Source organism: Numenius arquata, chromosome 16 (genome assembly GCF_964106895.1).
Source record: "Numenius arquata chromosome 16, bNumArq3.hap1.1, whole genome shotgun sequence".
NCBI lineage: Eukaryota > Metazoa > Chordata > Aves > Charadriiformes > Scolopacidae > Numenius > Numenius arquata.
The window spans coordinates 1,598,185-1,614,616 of NC_133591.1; the positions used below are offsets into that span (position 1 = coordinate 1,598,185).

A 16,432-nucleotide genomic window follows, 5' to 3' on the forward strand; every position below is an offset into this window, starting at 1 on the left:
TCCTTTTGTATCCAAAGCTTTTAACACCTGTGCTTTTTAGGAGTATGAAAAAGCGATACACAGTTTGATACCTCGTGCTGCAAGAAGCGTTGAGGGCATTTTATAACTTTAAAATGGATTAAGATTTCCAAGCTAAAGGACACTAAATCACTTTTTCAGACAGATAATAGGAATTCAGGGTCTGTCTCACTACAAGTCAATGAAACAAGTAAAATCTTTCAGAAGCTACGGAATGCTGTTCTGTACTTTATTTTATATAGGTATCCCTTTATTAAATAAAAGGCTTGCAAACAAAAGACTACGTGGCATTGAGAAAGTTTACATTTATATAATACATAAAATTAAATAAAACTTATGATAAAAAGCACGTATCATGATTTCATGTAAGTTATGCCTGCCTGGTAGCAAACATCTTGTCAGCAGAGGGCAGTGCAGTCAACTTCCCAAAGAGCACAGAAAGGTCCTTTAAAGGAGGAAGTGGGGTTTTTTTGCTGGGCTTTCACAGAAGCCTACCTATATGAACAGTTTTGTCCAGATCAAAAATCACTATTATGAGAAAAAGCTGAAACTTCCTCCCTCCTTTCCTCCTGCTGTCCAAAGACATCTTTAGGTCTTTTACTTTAAGGAATTAATGAAAATGTTCCTGCCTCCACAAGAAGTTTCCTCTGAATATTCAGCCAACCCCATTCACTGAAGTCACAAAAGAAATCAGTATTTTTGTACATGGCAGCACAGTGAACAAGGACAAGAAGTAATTTTCAAGACCCAGCCGTTTCACAAAATTCTGTTTGTAATTATGTACCTGTCCCTAATGGACAGTTTTCCTTCCAGATTTTCCATTACTGAAAATTGTACACAATAAGAAAACTATTCAGATTAGTTTTCAGATTAGTTTTCAAATGCTACACTGGAATTCAAACCTTAAAAAAAAACCTCTTTGCTTTAAATTTTCCATTACCTAAACCAGTACAGCATTTACACATTCAGTTCTACACATAATCTTAAAGTCATTATATGAACTCTTAACTAATCCATCAACAGAGTTAGTAAAAAAATAAAAGGTATAGAAGCATAACTTTGCATTTTCAGCAGAGGGAGCTGCTTGGTTTGCAATTGAAAAGGTTCAGCCAGTGATGTCTACTAGATGAATGCTCAGTTTTTCATATAAACTGGGTTTTATTTCTGGGTTCAGGCAAATTTTCTCTTGTTTTGAGTAAACTATCTGAAGTACTTTAAAATGAAAAATATCTGGGCAATTCTGCAAAATTCAAGATTATTTTGTTTAAGTACATAAAAATATACCAATTTGTAATTTTGTGCAAGTACTAGAATCAGGAATCAGCAGTTCATCTGGACACTCACCACAAAGAACGAGAAACCACGTGTCCTTTTTCTGAGCTTAATCAAGGGCAAAGATCAAATAAACTGAAAAACGTGTTCTTTCCACAAGATGTCAATGTGAAAAACAATGAAACTTCTTACACTTGAACACAAGGCACGTGTATCAAGTATTAAACTCTTCTAATACAGTAAAGCAGAGCAGTTCCCCCACATTATTTCAACACTGTCACTGAAGGAAGTGATGTTGTTCTTGCAAGTAATATGAACGCTTTACGCCAGTTTCCATGGGCCATTTAACTAAGTAATAATTAGAGAGCCCTACCTTTGTAAGCTACTTCCCAGTGACCTTCTAGGGAGTGATTTCGATTGGTGATCACATATTGATATCCAACCCAGAACCTACAAAAAAAAGAAGTTAGATTCTAAAGATACTAACAAATTAAAATAAATTACACAGAACCTTCCAATGTCTTTATACTTAAAAACTAATTCTCAAAACATTCTGTCGATTTTTCCCTTAACGTTTCAGCCCATATGTTGGCAACATAGAGACTACAGCTGAGGAATAGAGGAAAATACTTGATGGTTTTCTACGTTTACAAATGATAACTCACCGTGTCTTTTATTTCTGCTTATAATGAGCACTTTATTCTATTGTTATAGCAGCACTTCAGTTTCTCAAACCCAAAACCCCCACAAAAACATCCAGAAGTCAAATATTTTATAAATATATACAGCTGAAGTCAGACTGTTAGGGATGAAACCATGGAACTCCCCGGAGACAGAGCTACACGGTTACTGAACCCCTGCTGGTGACCTGTCACAGCAGGCCACGAGACTGACATAAAAAACACAGACACAAAAAAAAAAAAAAGGAATTATGTTTGTTGTGAACTAACAGAACAAAATATCTAAAGTCACCGGAACGCAGTTCTTCAACTCAAAATGGCTTTTTAATTCATTCTTATCTCAAACTTGAAGCCTTTGTCAGAACTACTGGTATTTAGTAGAAACAAAAATTCTGTTGAAAAAATTAAAGAAATGTTATTTTGGTACAAGGCAGGGCAGCAGTAAGTCATTGTACAATCCACCTGCCCTGCTGCAGTTCTGGAATACTAGTAAAGCTGCTGAGACAGCCTGAAGCAAAAAAGACTCTGTGGAATTGTAGCCTATCTGTTAATGTTAATTAAAACCCAAAATGCAGATGGCCACTGCCAAACAGTCAACCAGCAGGCTCATACTGGGTTATTAACCTGAAGTCAATTTTACCAGTTTATTATTTTCTAAGGAAACTGAACTAACGGTATTTGTATCACACAGAAACCATGTAGGGTGAGATCTCTGTCCTCTCCTTCCTACTCACCTGCGCTGGTCCTTCCTTACGAATGTTTTTTCCTCCAAGTCCCACTCCTGCGCCAGGATGAAGCGGAGCTCCTGGTCTGCTGTGAAGGTGGCGAGGGACCCGTTCACCCGCTGACATGTCTGCACGGCGTCCCAGTAGTTCTCCCCGTTCAAATACACCCTGTAACAGCTGGCTGTGCCCTCATAGTGGTGCCATCCTGTTGGGCACTTTCCTAGGAAACATGAAGGACAGAAGGGAAACCATTCCCCCCAAATTAGGATCTTCAAGATAATGCATCCTAATCAGTTTATGACAATGCAATGTGTACACGCAACGTACTGCATATACTTCACTTCCCCAGGAGACGCACACCTGACATCACAGAAGACTTTACTACAGCTTTTGATAAAGTTTTTTAAAAACGTATTTAAAAAGATGCAATTCCTAGTAATGTTTCATTGTGCTGCGACAGCCTTTAAAGTCTTTAATTAAGATTGATGATCTACTGTGGAAGATATTTCCCTGCACATCTTTATAAATCCAATCAGTTCGATCAATCCAAGTCAAAACAAGCAGCAAGAAGCAGGAAGAAAAAACCAGGAGGTGGCCAATTTAATGAATCTGTCTCTCTATCAGGTGGTTAGAAATACACCCAACTTGCTGTGAAGTTTTCAACCTACTTTTACAAACAGGCTCAGTAGTATTCACATAATCCTGCTCCCACAGTCAATCACTAAAGACCGTGGGGGTTCTGGAGCAATTGTTTGCTTTGGAAAAACATCACTGCAAAGCGGCTCTTTAGGAATAAGAAGGTGACGGTGTGAACGGCTGCCTCTGCTTTCCCTCCATTAACTCAATGCCTTGAGCCATTTCTAGATGGAACAGGCCCTTGGGCTTTTGCCTGGACTCTTAGGCGTGATGGGTAACTAACAGAATCAGAGACAGGCAGGGGAAATTTAAAACAGACACGAAATATGACTTTAGCACCCGCATTTGCAGTATTAATTTCGCACAACTCCTAAGAAAGGAACTTTAATTTCACAAACTGTTTTATGTTCGTTGCATGCGTTCACAGAGTTCCTGCTCTCGAGTCTCTTTATTCCCTTCAGACATAGTGATCTTTATCATCAAATAATGACATATGAACTTAATTTCTCTTTTTTAAAAAAAAAGAGCCTAAATTGCTAAATTAATTAGCAGAAAGATGGCCCAGATTTCCCAGTCTGCAACTTACTGCTAAATCGGACAGGCTGTGCCACGTTGACGGTGTGAAAGCGGGTTGTCTCCCCTCCTCTCCCCCGGCTGTGCCTGGAGTCCACATTCTCCTTCCCATGGTAAGTTCGCTGGTCCCCTGTCAAGCCTGGGGACCAGAAGGAACAGTCAGAACTGGCCAAAGATGCAAGCAGAGGCAAACTGCATTTTATTAAGCTTTCTCTGGGTTTTAATTCAAGACATGTGTGATAAGTAGCATGGTCAGGGAAACGAAGATTAGATCCCTGCAACAACAGCTTGGTCATTTTACACAGTACGTAACCAAAACACCTACAACTGCAAAGAACCAAACAAGCCATTACACGAGTCCTGCAGAGTAAGCGAAATATTCTGGCAGATTCTCAAGAGCCTGCAGTTGTACACAGGACGCGATGCTCATCATTTCAGTTGCTGCAGCAAATGCATCATCCCCAGTGCATTTTATCGGTTCCCGTTTACAGAACCGCCAACTGCCCACTCTCCAGCTGCTTCGTTTCGCAGTTGTGCGTTCAAGGATTTCAGATGGCTCCTCCAATATGTTTCCCAACACGTTCTCTGAGATCTAGGACAAAATTAAAACCAGGAGAGGAAACCTATCTTCAGCCAGAAGAACAAGGTTTTTTCATTCCCTCTCGAGCTTCTGAAGGAAATGTTAGCTCATTATTTCTGAAACAAAAAACCATAGACACCCTCATCTCAGTGCCAGGGCTTTTAACTGGTGTAGGTGACAATCAGATTCGATAATTTTGGAAGCACCCAGTGCACGGTGTTATTCCAGAAAAGGGGCTGAAGGGCTCCACACCCCTACTGGGGGAGATAAGGAGCAGACAGCTCAGGTGGAGATGCTGCAGGATGGGCCAGAGGCACCAGAACCAGTGAGGTCCTAGGTAGGTGGTGGGGAGAAACCTTTGAGAAAGACACAGATGAGCACCAAGGAAGGCTAATCTGGAAACAAGGGATTAACCTTAAAAAGAGAAAAATGAAGAACCCAAGAATTTAAGCATTAGAAATATCTACTAGTATGTTACTTAATACCACTAGATGTTATTAAATGTAGTAAGAGTTTAACCAGCACAAAGAGCGATGCAGACGTTCATTTCTATAGAAAAGATCAGCTTATTTTCCTTTAAAGCTGATTAGCTCTATTAAGCCTAGCTAAACCAAATAAACCAGGCATGCTCTCAAATAAAGAGGGCCTACATAGTCTTCCTCAACAGGTTTAACTACATCTGTTTGAAATATATTCAAAACTACATCAATAAAACCTTCTCCTTCCAGACTATCTTTAAAAAGCAAGAGGTCCACAGCAATTTCATGAGAATTTAAACCCAGAGTTGGAGACTGCTTGGTGTATTATTCGGAGGGAAAGACCTCCAGAAGATCCACCATCACACAATGCACTCCTTGGAACAAATGTTAGCACCAAAGAACAAAAAAAATCAGTAGCTGGAGGCCAGGAAGAGCAGAGTAGCTTTGCATCCGTCTGGCTCTGGCATACTCAGTTTGCCCTGGGTTAATGGGATAAGCAAGGGATATTTAATTATCACGTTATCCCAGGAATTACAAGTCTACAGAGATCACCCATTAAGAAACGGCTGTGCATAATGCACTCACTGGCCCTACAGGAATAAAGCAGTAATTCTACTGTTCAATATTAGAATACGCTATTTATCACAGGCAAGAAGTTAGTGCCAAGAGGTTCAGTTAGAGTACGTTTCAAAGGACACAAAATGGTAAAATAATTTGACAGTGAAGATCACTGATTATTTTTTATTACTTTAAAGGCCAATCTATTTTTAGTTTTAGATTTTGACTGTTCTTAATCCTAATGGTTCAGCAGCAGTATTTACACTATGATTTTCAGAGTGATACTGAGACACTAAAAAAAGCAGATCTTTAATTATAGTAAGACTTTAAAAATAACGCTAACTAATGTAAAATGCTTTATCAAAGAGGAACCGAGCTCAGCACAGGAAGCTCTATTTTCCCACGGCATTAAATGGTAACAACTACACCCAAAGAACCAGTAAGAACCAAACGCACAAGGAATTAGTTCCCTTTCAGAAGTGAGAGCAGATGCAACACCATATGGCTGACCCTCTGTGGCTAAAGAGAACGCCCACGAGGACTTAACAATTTACCTCCCCTGGGAATAAACCAGAAGTTCATGGGTTTTAACACGTGAGGTTAAGAAAGGGTTACTTGGGCCAACATCTTAAATTGACGGAATTTATGCCAGACACTTTGAAAAATAGATACAGAGATCCCCCACAAAGGGCGTTCAAGGTGTCCTCACCCAGCAGCAGGACACTTGGTCATTCCTCAGCATCTGCCATGGGAGAGGACTCGCCACTGGAACTTCTCCTTCAAGCCTGACACTGTCAGCGGCTTAATAAACCGGTGCTCTTCAAACAGTAAATCGCTCCTATTTGACCTGAATTTTTGGTCTCTGAGAAAAGCAACAATGATAAGTTTCTCCAGGGCAATGAAGAAGGATGCTAACAAGCCTCTAAGTCACTTCACTGCCAGGAAAAGCCATTGCAGACTCTGGTGGCAAAGGTGTCACTGGACTGGGTTTTGATTGTACTTTCTCAATACTCTGCAGAAGAATTTTCTATGTACTTTGCTGTTCCTGCTTCCTTTATAAAAATATTTTTATCTTTAAAAATAAATTAATAGTGCCATGGATTAAGTGTTAAGATAACAACCTAACCCAGAAGATCACAACCTAACCACGTTTGATGTGTCAGAAAGGAAAAGCCATCATTTTTATTGCTTGTGTGCATACTTAATATGTTGAAAGCCATCAAATTTTGGAAGATCAGCTATTTTCCAAAACCTTTATTGTTCTAGATACTACAACAACAAACAATAACAGCAACGGTAGTATTTTTACTAGTCAAGACAGCTAGTTCTGTTTCCTTTGACTTCATACAATTATAACAGAAATGCAATTTATTTGTTAGTTGGTGGGGAAAAGGGAAGAACGGGTTCAAGGGAAAATTCAGGGGAATCAATTTATTTTCTCCCCTCGAATACTATAGCGCGGTGGACACAAGCATCCTCCAACCTGTTTCCAAATGGAACAAGTCATGATTAGCATTCACCCAGCTCCTTCCAATTTACAGCTGCTGTCTCATTCACTCTACCACGATTACAGCCCAAGTACAGCGCGGTACATCAAGACAGTTGTCCAACACCGCTGATTCCGTGACTATTTTCAGTTGTTTAAAACGTCAAGCTACCACTTCAGCACAGATGTTTGCCACGCTGGATGGCTCCTGCTGCATTTTACAGGGGTAAGCTTTTTCAGTTCTGAATCAAAACAGTTCAGAACAAAAATGAAGAGACTGGGAGGGGAAGAAATTTTGCTCACATTTCTAACTACCTTCTGGTGGAAGGAGTGCTAACTCACAGAAAAAGCTTTGTGCCAGTTGTGCGGGTTTTGCTGTTCCTGTTGGGGACACGGAAAAAAAGGAGGGGACAAACACAGTCAAGTTTAATTCTGAGAGAAACATGAGTTTGACCGTTATTCCTAGAGGCTGGAAGTAATTCAGTTGCATTGTCCGTACTCTTCCGTGTACATCCATGGAGATTGCTCCACGGCATTTATCCACAGGATCTCAGCAGCGCTTTCTTCGCATGTGGTGTCTCATTAGGGGAAGCTCAGCACACAAGCAGAGCAGAAAGCTCCTTTTTCATCCCCTTCGGTGCCTCCATCATTCGGACCAAAGAAAAGGAAGCATAAAAGCCAAGTGGTGCAAACAGCCTATGAGCTGAGGCCACACAAAAGGGAGAGCTGGCACCAGCCGAGACGGGAATAGGCCAGAACGTACGTGTGCTGACAGCACTGCATGGGGGAGAAAACAGGACGCCACATGGAAAACCGTGTTCGGAGGAGCTAGAAGAGAAACCGCAATCTGCCGCATGCACCGAGGTCTGCCTGGCACCAAAAAAAGGGCAGGCAGACAGAAGACATCAACTTTAATACATAGAGAGGTCCTTGTAGGGTCAGGATTCGTAAAGGGCAAATATTGGATTTTGGGAAGTTGAACTGGTTTCCAGAGTTGTTGTGTCACATACGACAAGTCACTCAAGCCTAACCCTCCACAAGGATGGATGGATTATGTCAAATTATGTCAAAATTAAATTGTTTGTGAAGCAACTAGGTCTTGTCACATCATATTTGTTCCAAGATCGGAGTTTCTCCTATTTAAACACACGGATTCTCAAAATTGACATAAAAAGCTGCCTTGTCCCCCAAGCTTCAGATTTTCTGTCCAGCATATTACCTACTAAAAGCTTGGAAAGCTTTTAATTCCATCTGGCAATTTGAGAGGTGAGAGAACTTCAGGATTAAATCCAGTTTTGTGCCTAAAGATTTGGAAATACAATTCAGAAGTCCCCAGAGAGGAGTGATTCTTCTCAGATCAAGCAACTTCACGCTTCAGGTTATCAATTGCATTATGCTGGGAAATAAATGCCAACCCAGAACAGCATCCTGCTGTGCTGAGCACTATTCAAAGTAACAGACTGGCAGTAAAGAGCTTATAATTTAAACACCAGGAAGCAGGGTAAAAAGGATGCATCATACAGGAGTTCAGCAAGGGCTCAGAGAAAGTGTGGAAACTATCAGAGGTTTTTATTATTATTATCTAGCTTTAAAAAAAGGAGATGCACTAAAAAGTGCACAGATGTCAACAGTCACTTCAACCAAACGATATCCTTGGCAAAACAAAACACGAAGCTTATTACGATCCCTGTAAAACAACATGCTGCAGCTGCTGCTTTATCAGTTCCTGGCCATACCTTCAGCTGACTCCAGGGAGGAGACTTTGCAGACTCAAAGATGAACCACTGTGTTTGTACTGGGGCAAGTGACCTCCAGGCTGCACGTTTCTCCCCAGTACAGTACTTGGGGAAGTCCTTAAGGACAGCATATAAGACGACATTGCTCAAATCAGCATTTACAGTTAGCTTCCTAGCAAGATTGGTTCTCTATGCAATTAGGCTCCCAATCTCAACATAAAACCATGGAAAATCGTACTGTTTGCCATGGAACTTGCTCATGCTACCACTGGCCACTGCTGGCCCAGGACCAGCGCCAGGACAGCCAGCTGCCCAGTGCTGAGTGTGGCCTCAGACTCAGGGAGGGGAAAAAAAAAAAAAAAAAAAAATCCTAAGAACTCAGTTCCCTGAAACTTTCCAGTGTTCTTGTTCCTGATCAAGCAGGTTGAGGAAACAGTACTGAGAAATACCTTCTAGAGAAAGAATGTGGCATGAGGCGAGGGGGTGCACTGCAGGGCGAGTGAGCTGAAGGTTTTCAAATGCAGATGCTGGGAGAAGCCTAAGGACAGCTGATGGCACAACCTGATCACTTACTCCTGGGAAGATTTCCATTTTTTCAAAAAAAACCCAAATAAATTAAGGCAACAGAACGATCAACAATATAATTGCAAGCTGAAAAAACTGATGGGATCAGAATTTTAGACATCCCTTCTCTGCTCATACATAAGAGAAACAAACATCGAGCCTGTAGCATAAGAACAAAACACGGGGAAACAGCCAGAGCTCTACCAAACCCTGCTCCACTTGTGCTGCTGAACATGAGTTGTGACCATAAGGCTGTGAAGAAGGCAGGATATTTGGAGAAGCTGATCTGACGGTCTGGTAGAAGCAAAGCTGGAAATCCCATGAGCAGTAAAAGGCAAACTGCAGAGCCCTTCCTTCTTATGGTTTTCAATACAGAACTTTTTATAAAGGAGGAGAAGTTACGTTACTACTTCAATTACTTGCATAGAAATGTAAGAGGAAGGGAGTAGAAATAATAAATTCCCACTTGTAAAAGCGGGAAAGATATTTTTTAATGCCTGTTTCTACCATTTCACAGAATGCGTCACTTTGGGATAAACTATTTTTAGGATCAATTACTGTTGGTATGGAACAGTACACAAATTTCATGAGCCTCCACTGGTTAAGTAGAAGAGAGCCGCAGGCACATGCTACATAACCCCCCCCAGCAATTTTTAGGATGCTCCCAAGAGCAAAGAGCCAACAGATTTATTCTAGCAGAGAGAGGAACTGAGGGTAATCACTGCTGCAGACTCCACTCTCATTTGCGTGCCTGGTGGGAAGGGCAGGGGAACAGCACTTTACACATTGCAAGTTTGGGACTGAAAGGAATTCCATGTTTTAAACGTTCATTCTGAAAAGAGACATAATTTATTAATTAATGATCCTCCTTAAATAGGAGCTTTCTTACTAACATGAATTAAATCAGACCTAAAAAAGGTGAATTTGACCAACAGTGCCAAGCAACTTAATACAAGTGGCTTTGTATTAAACCTTTGAAAATACCAACATGACTAAGTAGTCACTGAAACACACCTTCACCACCACCACCAAATCCTAATTCACCGCCATTGATCTTTTCCGAGTTGCTCACGCTGGAGCATGCCATTAGTAGCTCAAAGGCTGAAAAGTAACAAGCTTCCCAACCAAGCTCAGAGCCCTTTCTTGCAAGCTTTCTTTTCACGCTTCAGAGAGATTTCATACCTTTTAATTTAAAGATATTTTAATTCTCCAAGTTTCACAAGTCCAGGTGGCTTCACTAACTAGCTCTTTAAGCGTTCGCTCTGCCTTTATTGAAATAAGAACCTTAATTAAAAAGTATTTAAATTTAGCTGAATCATCACACGATTGCTCATCTAAATCCAAAGCTATTTTCTAAATTTAAAGCTGCATCATTCCTTGTTAATTCAGTGGCCAAATAAGAAAGTTGTCACTCCTGAGTAAGACTATGTGCTACTATTCTTAGCAGCAGTAGCTCTCCAGTCAGCGCCCCAGGACTTAGTCTCTCCTGTGACTGGTCACATACGTATTGTCTTCCCCAACATTAAGAAAACCGCGCTCTTCCAAACTTCTGGCCTCAGATTTTCTTTCATTCATGCTATTCCTTTTTATATCCCAGCACGCCATTCACACGCACACCAGCCTGTCCTTACTCTTGACGGTTCTGAATAGCACCTGCCCTTCAACACCCATTTCAGGTACAACGCTATCCCACCAATGTTTTGTTGCAGGTATAATAGAGTTTTTACATCCTACACCAGTAGTTCTTGTTCCTCTGGTTTGCTGGCTACACTCCTCACATTACTGTGCAAATATCTCAGTTCCTTCATAAACGCCACACCCAGCTCCAGCTGTTCTACTGAGCACAGCCTTTTCACCAATTACTTATCCAATTACTCTTCTCATCAAGTGGAATACTTTCCTTCCCTACGCTGTCCATCATTTTCCCCCTCTAGTATTCTTTATGTATGTTATTCTCCTCTTCCTGCATACAGACATGGCGAAGAATCAAGTCTCTCCCACACGTCTCTTTTCATTTCTTAACTCAAAGTTCTTCTCATCATCTCAGACCAGACAGCCCAGTGAGACCTAGACCCCAAACAAAAGCAGAGCCTATCTATGAGAAATGGTCCTTTTATAAAATGCTTTCTGGCCATGCGCCAAATATTCTTTGTAACTCCAGCCCCTGAATCAACATCAACCTGTTGCATCCTCTATGCAACAGCTTAAATTGCTGACTAATACACTGCGCAACAGAAAAAGATAAAAATACTGTTTTCTACTAATGTGGATGTTCCAATATTCCCACAAGCGAAGCCTTCAGTGCTTTTTGAGTAAATCCAAATATTAACATGACTCTGCTTTTTCCTAGCCTTTTACTTCCATTAACCTCCAGAATTTTATTAGGTCCCTAGTTTTTCCACATTTGGCCAAAGTTAGCAAAAAAGGGGGAACAACAGACATCCACATCATAAAGAATATCCTTAAACAGAATATCAACAGCACAGCTTAATTTGCAATGTCAGAAGAAACTACCAGCAGTTTTTTTCCCCTCCGTGCTGCAAATATATACACTCACACCAACCAGCCAAAAGCTTTTTAGAAAAGAGCACTGAACACATTCTTTAAATAATTTGTGCGTAGCACACACTGGGGAGATGGGTAACCATAGCACAGTTTCAAAGTTTGACTGTTAGATTTACTTCTCTAATTCTACTAGAACAATATGAATATTTAGAAGAGTTTGTTTCTGTAAAATACCAAGGTTACTATTTTGTAGCACCTCTCAAAAACAGCTCAAAAGTCAGAATGATGACAGACTGAATGCTGCAACGACGATGCCACAAAGTTCACGTGGTTCTCTCCCAAGCAGATTAAGTAGTTTAGTGGGAATTTCTTAAAACAGTTTTTGAATGTAATTTAGTCACGCTGTGGAGATAAAGGTTTTGAATTATGCCCCAGCCGAATTCATGCTTTCAGATGCCTGCTTCATTTTTCTTAGCAAAAAAATAAAAATAAAAAATTATAGGTTCTTTCACTTTTAAGACTCACAGAAAAAGAACTGCTCTGGCCTCTTTGTCAAGAACAAATGAAGATGTTCAAAATTGTCATTATATATCCATAATAAAAAAAAACCAGCTCAGTATCCAGTAGCTTTAGCAGAGAACCACTGCTGCTGAGAGGCTCCTGAAAGCGCACAATCACAAGAGTTTATGAGGAGTAAATACAGCAGCTTGTTTGGCAGAGCAAAGTTCTCCACTTGAGCACAAGAAGCATAATCAGAACAGGGAGCAGTAAAACACGTTCTCTACCCAAGTTCAACAATGTCACCCGGCACGGCCTGAGTGACACGCTCATACAATCAGAGCAGTAATTCTGAATTTAACCACAGGCCTATGTGCCATTTTGGTTTAATCACAACATGATTTTTTCCTTGTCACGAAATTTGCTTTTTAGACAACAAACTCTCCTCATCTCCAGGATACCTACCCAGACTGTAAGAATGGAAGTGACAAGCAAAAAACTGTAGCATTAGTTGCACAAAACAAAGAGAAGCCAACAGTTTGTTAGCAATGGGTACGTTTCTACCAAAGAACCTCCACCTTCAAATGAAAATAAGCAAGCCAACTTGAAGAGTCAAGGTACTGGGGTGAGCGGTCTTCTCGGCTTTACTCACCCGGACAGTCAACTTCATCGCTCTCGTCCTCGCAGGTGGGCCACCCATCACACTGCCAGTTGGAAGGGATGCACTGGATGGTCCCGCTCCGGCAGGCGAACTGCCCCGGCGTGCAGCGCAGCTCTAGGAGAGAAGAAGGTTGTGCTTTGTATGAAAACGTTATTTATTCTTGCAGGTCTGTACGTATATTAATCAAGTGTCATGTAATGTATGACTCGGTAACTCAGCCTGTTAAAAACTGCTTCGTTTGAGACCACTTCCACGTTTTAAACTGCACGTTTGTGGTTTCAACAGACGGGAAGGCTGGCTTCCAGTGCTTGGGAAATAATTCAGTCATCCGTAGTAAAACCGTCCTGATAAAGACACCATGTGAGCAGCTATCACCACAGCGTTACCCATTTACTTCTCCCAGGTAAGTGAGGACTACTCATTCACTTTTCTCAGAACCAAAGTTCAACAAAGATACACTACGGTCGTTAAGTGCTAGATTAGGCAATAAATTCAGAATCCCATTTCCATTCCATCACTGCGTATGCCAGGACCCACCAGACTTGCCCAAACGTCCAGCCTGATTTAGAGCTATTGCATAGAACTATTTGTAGAACAATCACTATATCCATGAATCTGTTTTCACTTTCTGGCTTCGGCTTTTTTTGTGGAGTTTCTCCGTACAAACACATCCTTCACAAGAACCTGTCACCATCTGCAAACATGTAGTTCCTGCTTCTGCAAAGTACTGCCTACTTACCATTATACTGTCACACCTTATTAGCATTATAAAAAGTACCATTTTTTTTCCAAAGCTTTTTTAATACCAATTCCATCTATCAAATGCCAAAACCTAATAATTCAGCTTCGTTTTGTGTCCCTCCAAATATTTTGCAGAGGGAAAGAACTTTCTGTCTACACAAGTGAACAATTTTAAGGTTGTTCACAGACAGCAGGTCTGCAAGGCACCATCAGTATCCATAGGCTCACTTTCACACCAGACCATCACCGTCCATCTTTCTTCTGGATGGTAGTTATCCATTTTCCAACCAACATTTTTGAACAATTTAGCACATTTTCCTCTCAGCGAGCTACAATAATCCCCGGTAAGTTATGTTTGGAGAACGAGCACCTTTGTTTTTAAAAAAAAAGGAAGAAAAAGTGTTTTATAGTAAAACACACTCATCCCTGATTTTGAAAGAATCACGTAGGTGACTTGTTTTGCAGGGAGAAATCTCTAAAAGAAAAGTTAAAATACAGGTATGTGTTCTCTCATCCACAGTTTACAACCTAAGAAAAGAGCTGTAATTGCAGTTGTTGCCTTCCTGGAGCACACATCTAAACTAAATCGAGACAGGGGTCACGCTTCAGTGTTCTGATGACATGACCAGGCATAACAGAACCAGTCATCAGGCACTCTCAATGAAAGCTGTATCCATACACCTGGTAATTGGTACAGGATATTGATAACAGGCTTCTAATTCGATGTTAGGCTAAAATCCGGTTCTCGTACTGGTTTCTCTTCAAAACACAGACCTGCTCTTCTAGAAAAATAAAAGCAGGCACATCCTCTTAGCAACCACCTACTCGGAGCAAGCATTCAGGTCACAGAACAGCTAAGAATTCCCACCGACCTGCCAGACTACGGACGGGAACGACCGCCCTCCCAGCGAGACGAGAGGTTTCTCACCCATCCAGAGTTCTACTCAGTCCAAACAGCTATCAGTGAACGAGCACAGAGGAAACGTGAAAAATAAATAAATAATAATAATATACCAGTTTCAGTCATAATGATTTCTCCTCCTTCCCCCAGAACACAAACTGAATTAATGTATTTAGCCCAAAGAGGGAAAGGAGGAATAAAACCTTTTATTCCCCCTGATTAGGGGAATAAAAGGTAAAGCTTCACTTACCCAGTGTAGCAAGAGAGAAAATTTAAAATCTATCTTTACATTACGGGGATGGGGAATGACACCCAAGGCAAACAAACATAAAACCTCAAGCTGAAATGAAAACTTTTCCAATTTCAAGTTCGGAGAAAAGCGCCAACTCTTCAGTAAATCACCGCAGCTCCTCTCACCGCTTTTGCGCGATGTCAGCAGGCAGCAAACGTTTCTTATAAAGTTCTACCATCGCAGTTTCAAGTACAGAATTTACACTGGAGCCTGTGGGAGATATTTTAACATGTGAAAGACCATCCTCAGCCCAGCTCCAGGTTCCCATTGCATCCACCTGCAGTTATGGCAAAATTCAACTCAAAATTCAATACTTTAAATAAAGTTTATTTAAACTCTTAATATTTTTTTTACTGCTTGATTTTAATGGCACATCCCCTGGGAAGAAAAGCTATCCTACAAGCCCTCTGGCTCCACAGGCAGCATCCATCAGGAAAGCACGACCAGCCAACACGCACACGGGAAAACCAGGAAAGAATACTCCTGTCTCTCTAGAATTCCATACACGCTGTTACTATTTCACGTACAATTACATATGACTGGCTTGGATAAAAGGATGACTCCATCCCAGTATTATGAGCATTAAAAAAAAAATGCCAGTTACGTGCCGTAACGTCATTGCTTCCTGTGTTACCGACACTCCTCTCTGAAGAATGTGGATACATGGAAGAGCACAAAACATTTCTATTAAAACACCGCTCAAACCAGCTGAACGATTGTTCCCAATGGAAACCATGCTATGTGAGATGCACTAATTACTGCAGACCGAGGAACACGAACTGCTACGCAATTGTATTGCGGAAGGGGGAAAACAAGTGACACAAAAAGAAATACTGCGAAATGACTCCATATTCTGCAAACACTGCCAGTAACACCTCCCGAGCCACCCAAACCCAGGGCCCCTGTCCCCACACTTTACTGAACTACCTAAATCACGGGGCAACTTCTGGAAGAGTTTCATCAGAATTGTTTTGCTTCCCTGTGCTGCCTTCGTGTGGTTCAACACAGAGAGAAACACGACGCAATCGTCTGAGAAAAATCTAACTGCCCCTCTCCTGTGCTCAGGGTGGCTTTGGACACACCAATGGCCTCCTTGAGGACCGATGCTGAAGATCAGCTCTTTGGGGAACTCCTCGCCACTGATGGGACACAGATTTCAAACTAAGGCCCCACCATGGGCACAATGGTGGGTTGTCACCCAGACAAGACACGGCAGCGGGTGGCAGCTCAGGAACCCCCAGCTGGGAGCAAGGGCCACCTCCCGTCACCGTCCCCTTGCCCCATGTGCCCGGATCAAGTCTCCCAGAGCAGAGCCCATCAGCTGGCCAGGGCAGCAGCCTCCAGGGGTTAAATACACACATAAACATAGAAGGAAGCCTGTAATGAACCTGTGAGATACTTGGCCAAGGAACAGAGAAATTTAGGGAAGGAGAGGATGCAGAGGAGAGGTGCCAGTCTCCACAGCCCCGTCAAGCATCTCATTTCGGTAGCCTATTTTTAAGTCAAAACAGCAGAAAAATGGAAACA

At 41.5% G+C, this 16,432-nt stretch overlaps 1 protein-coding gene across 2 annotated transcripts in view; it reads right to left on the reverse strand.

Moving 5' to 3' along the window:
• The window catches only part of DGCR2 (DiGeorge syndrome critical region gene 2), a 39,686-nt gene that overhangs the window by 8,732 nt on the left and 14,522 nt on the right, over window positions 1–16,432 (reverse strand). The window contains exons 2-5 of one of the 2 annotated variants that reach the window (XM_074159632.1): window positions 12,963–13,085; window positions 3,918–4,043; window positions 2,705–2,915; window positions 1,664–1,740 (exon numbers count right to left, since the gene is read on the reverse strand). In XM_074159632.1, coding sequence (XP_074015733.1) covers window positions 1,664–1,740; window positions 2,705–2,915; window positions 3,918–4,043; window positions 12,963–13,085 — 537 coding nt within the window. Of the gene's footprint in view, window positions 1–1,663; window positions 1,741–2,704; window positions 2,925–3,917; window positions 4,044–12,962; window positions 13,086–16,432 lie in introns of both variants that reach the window. The other variant, XM_074159631.1, reaches the window with a different exon arrangement.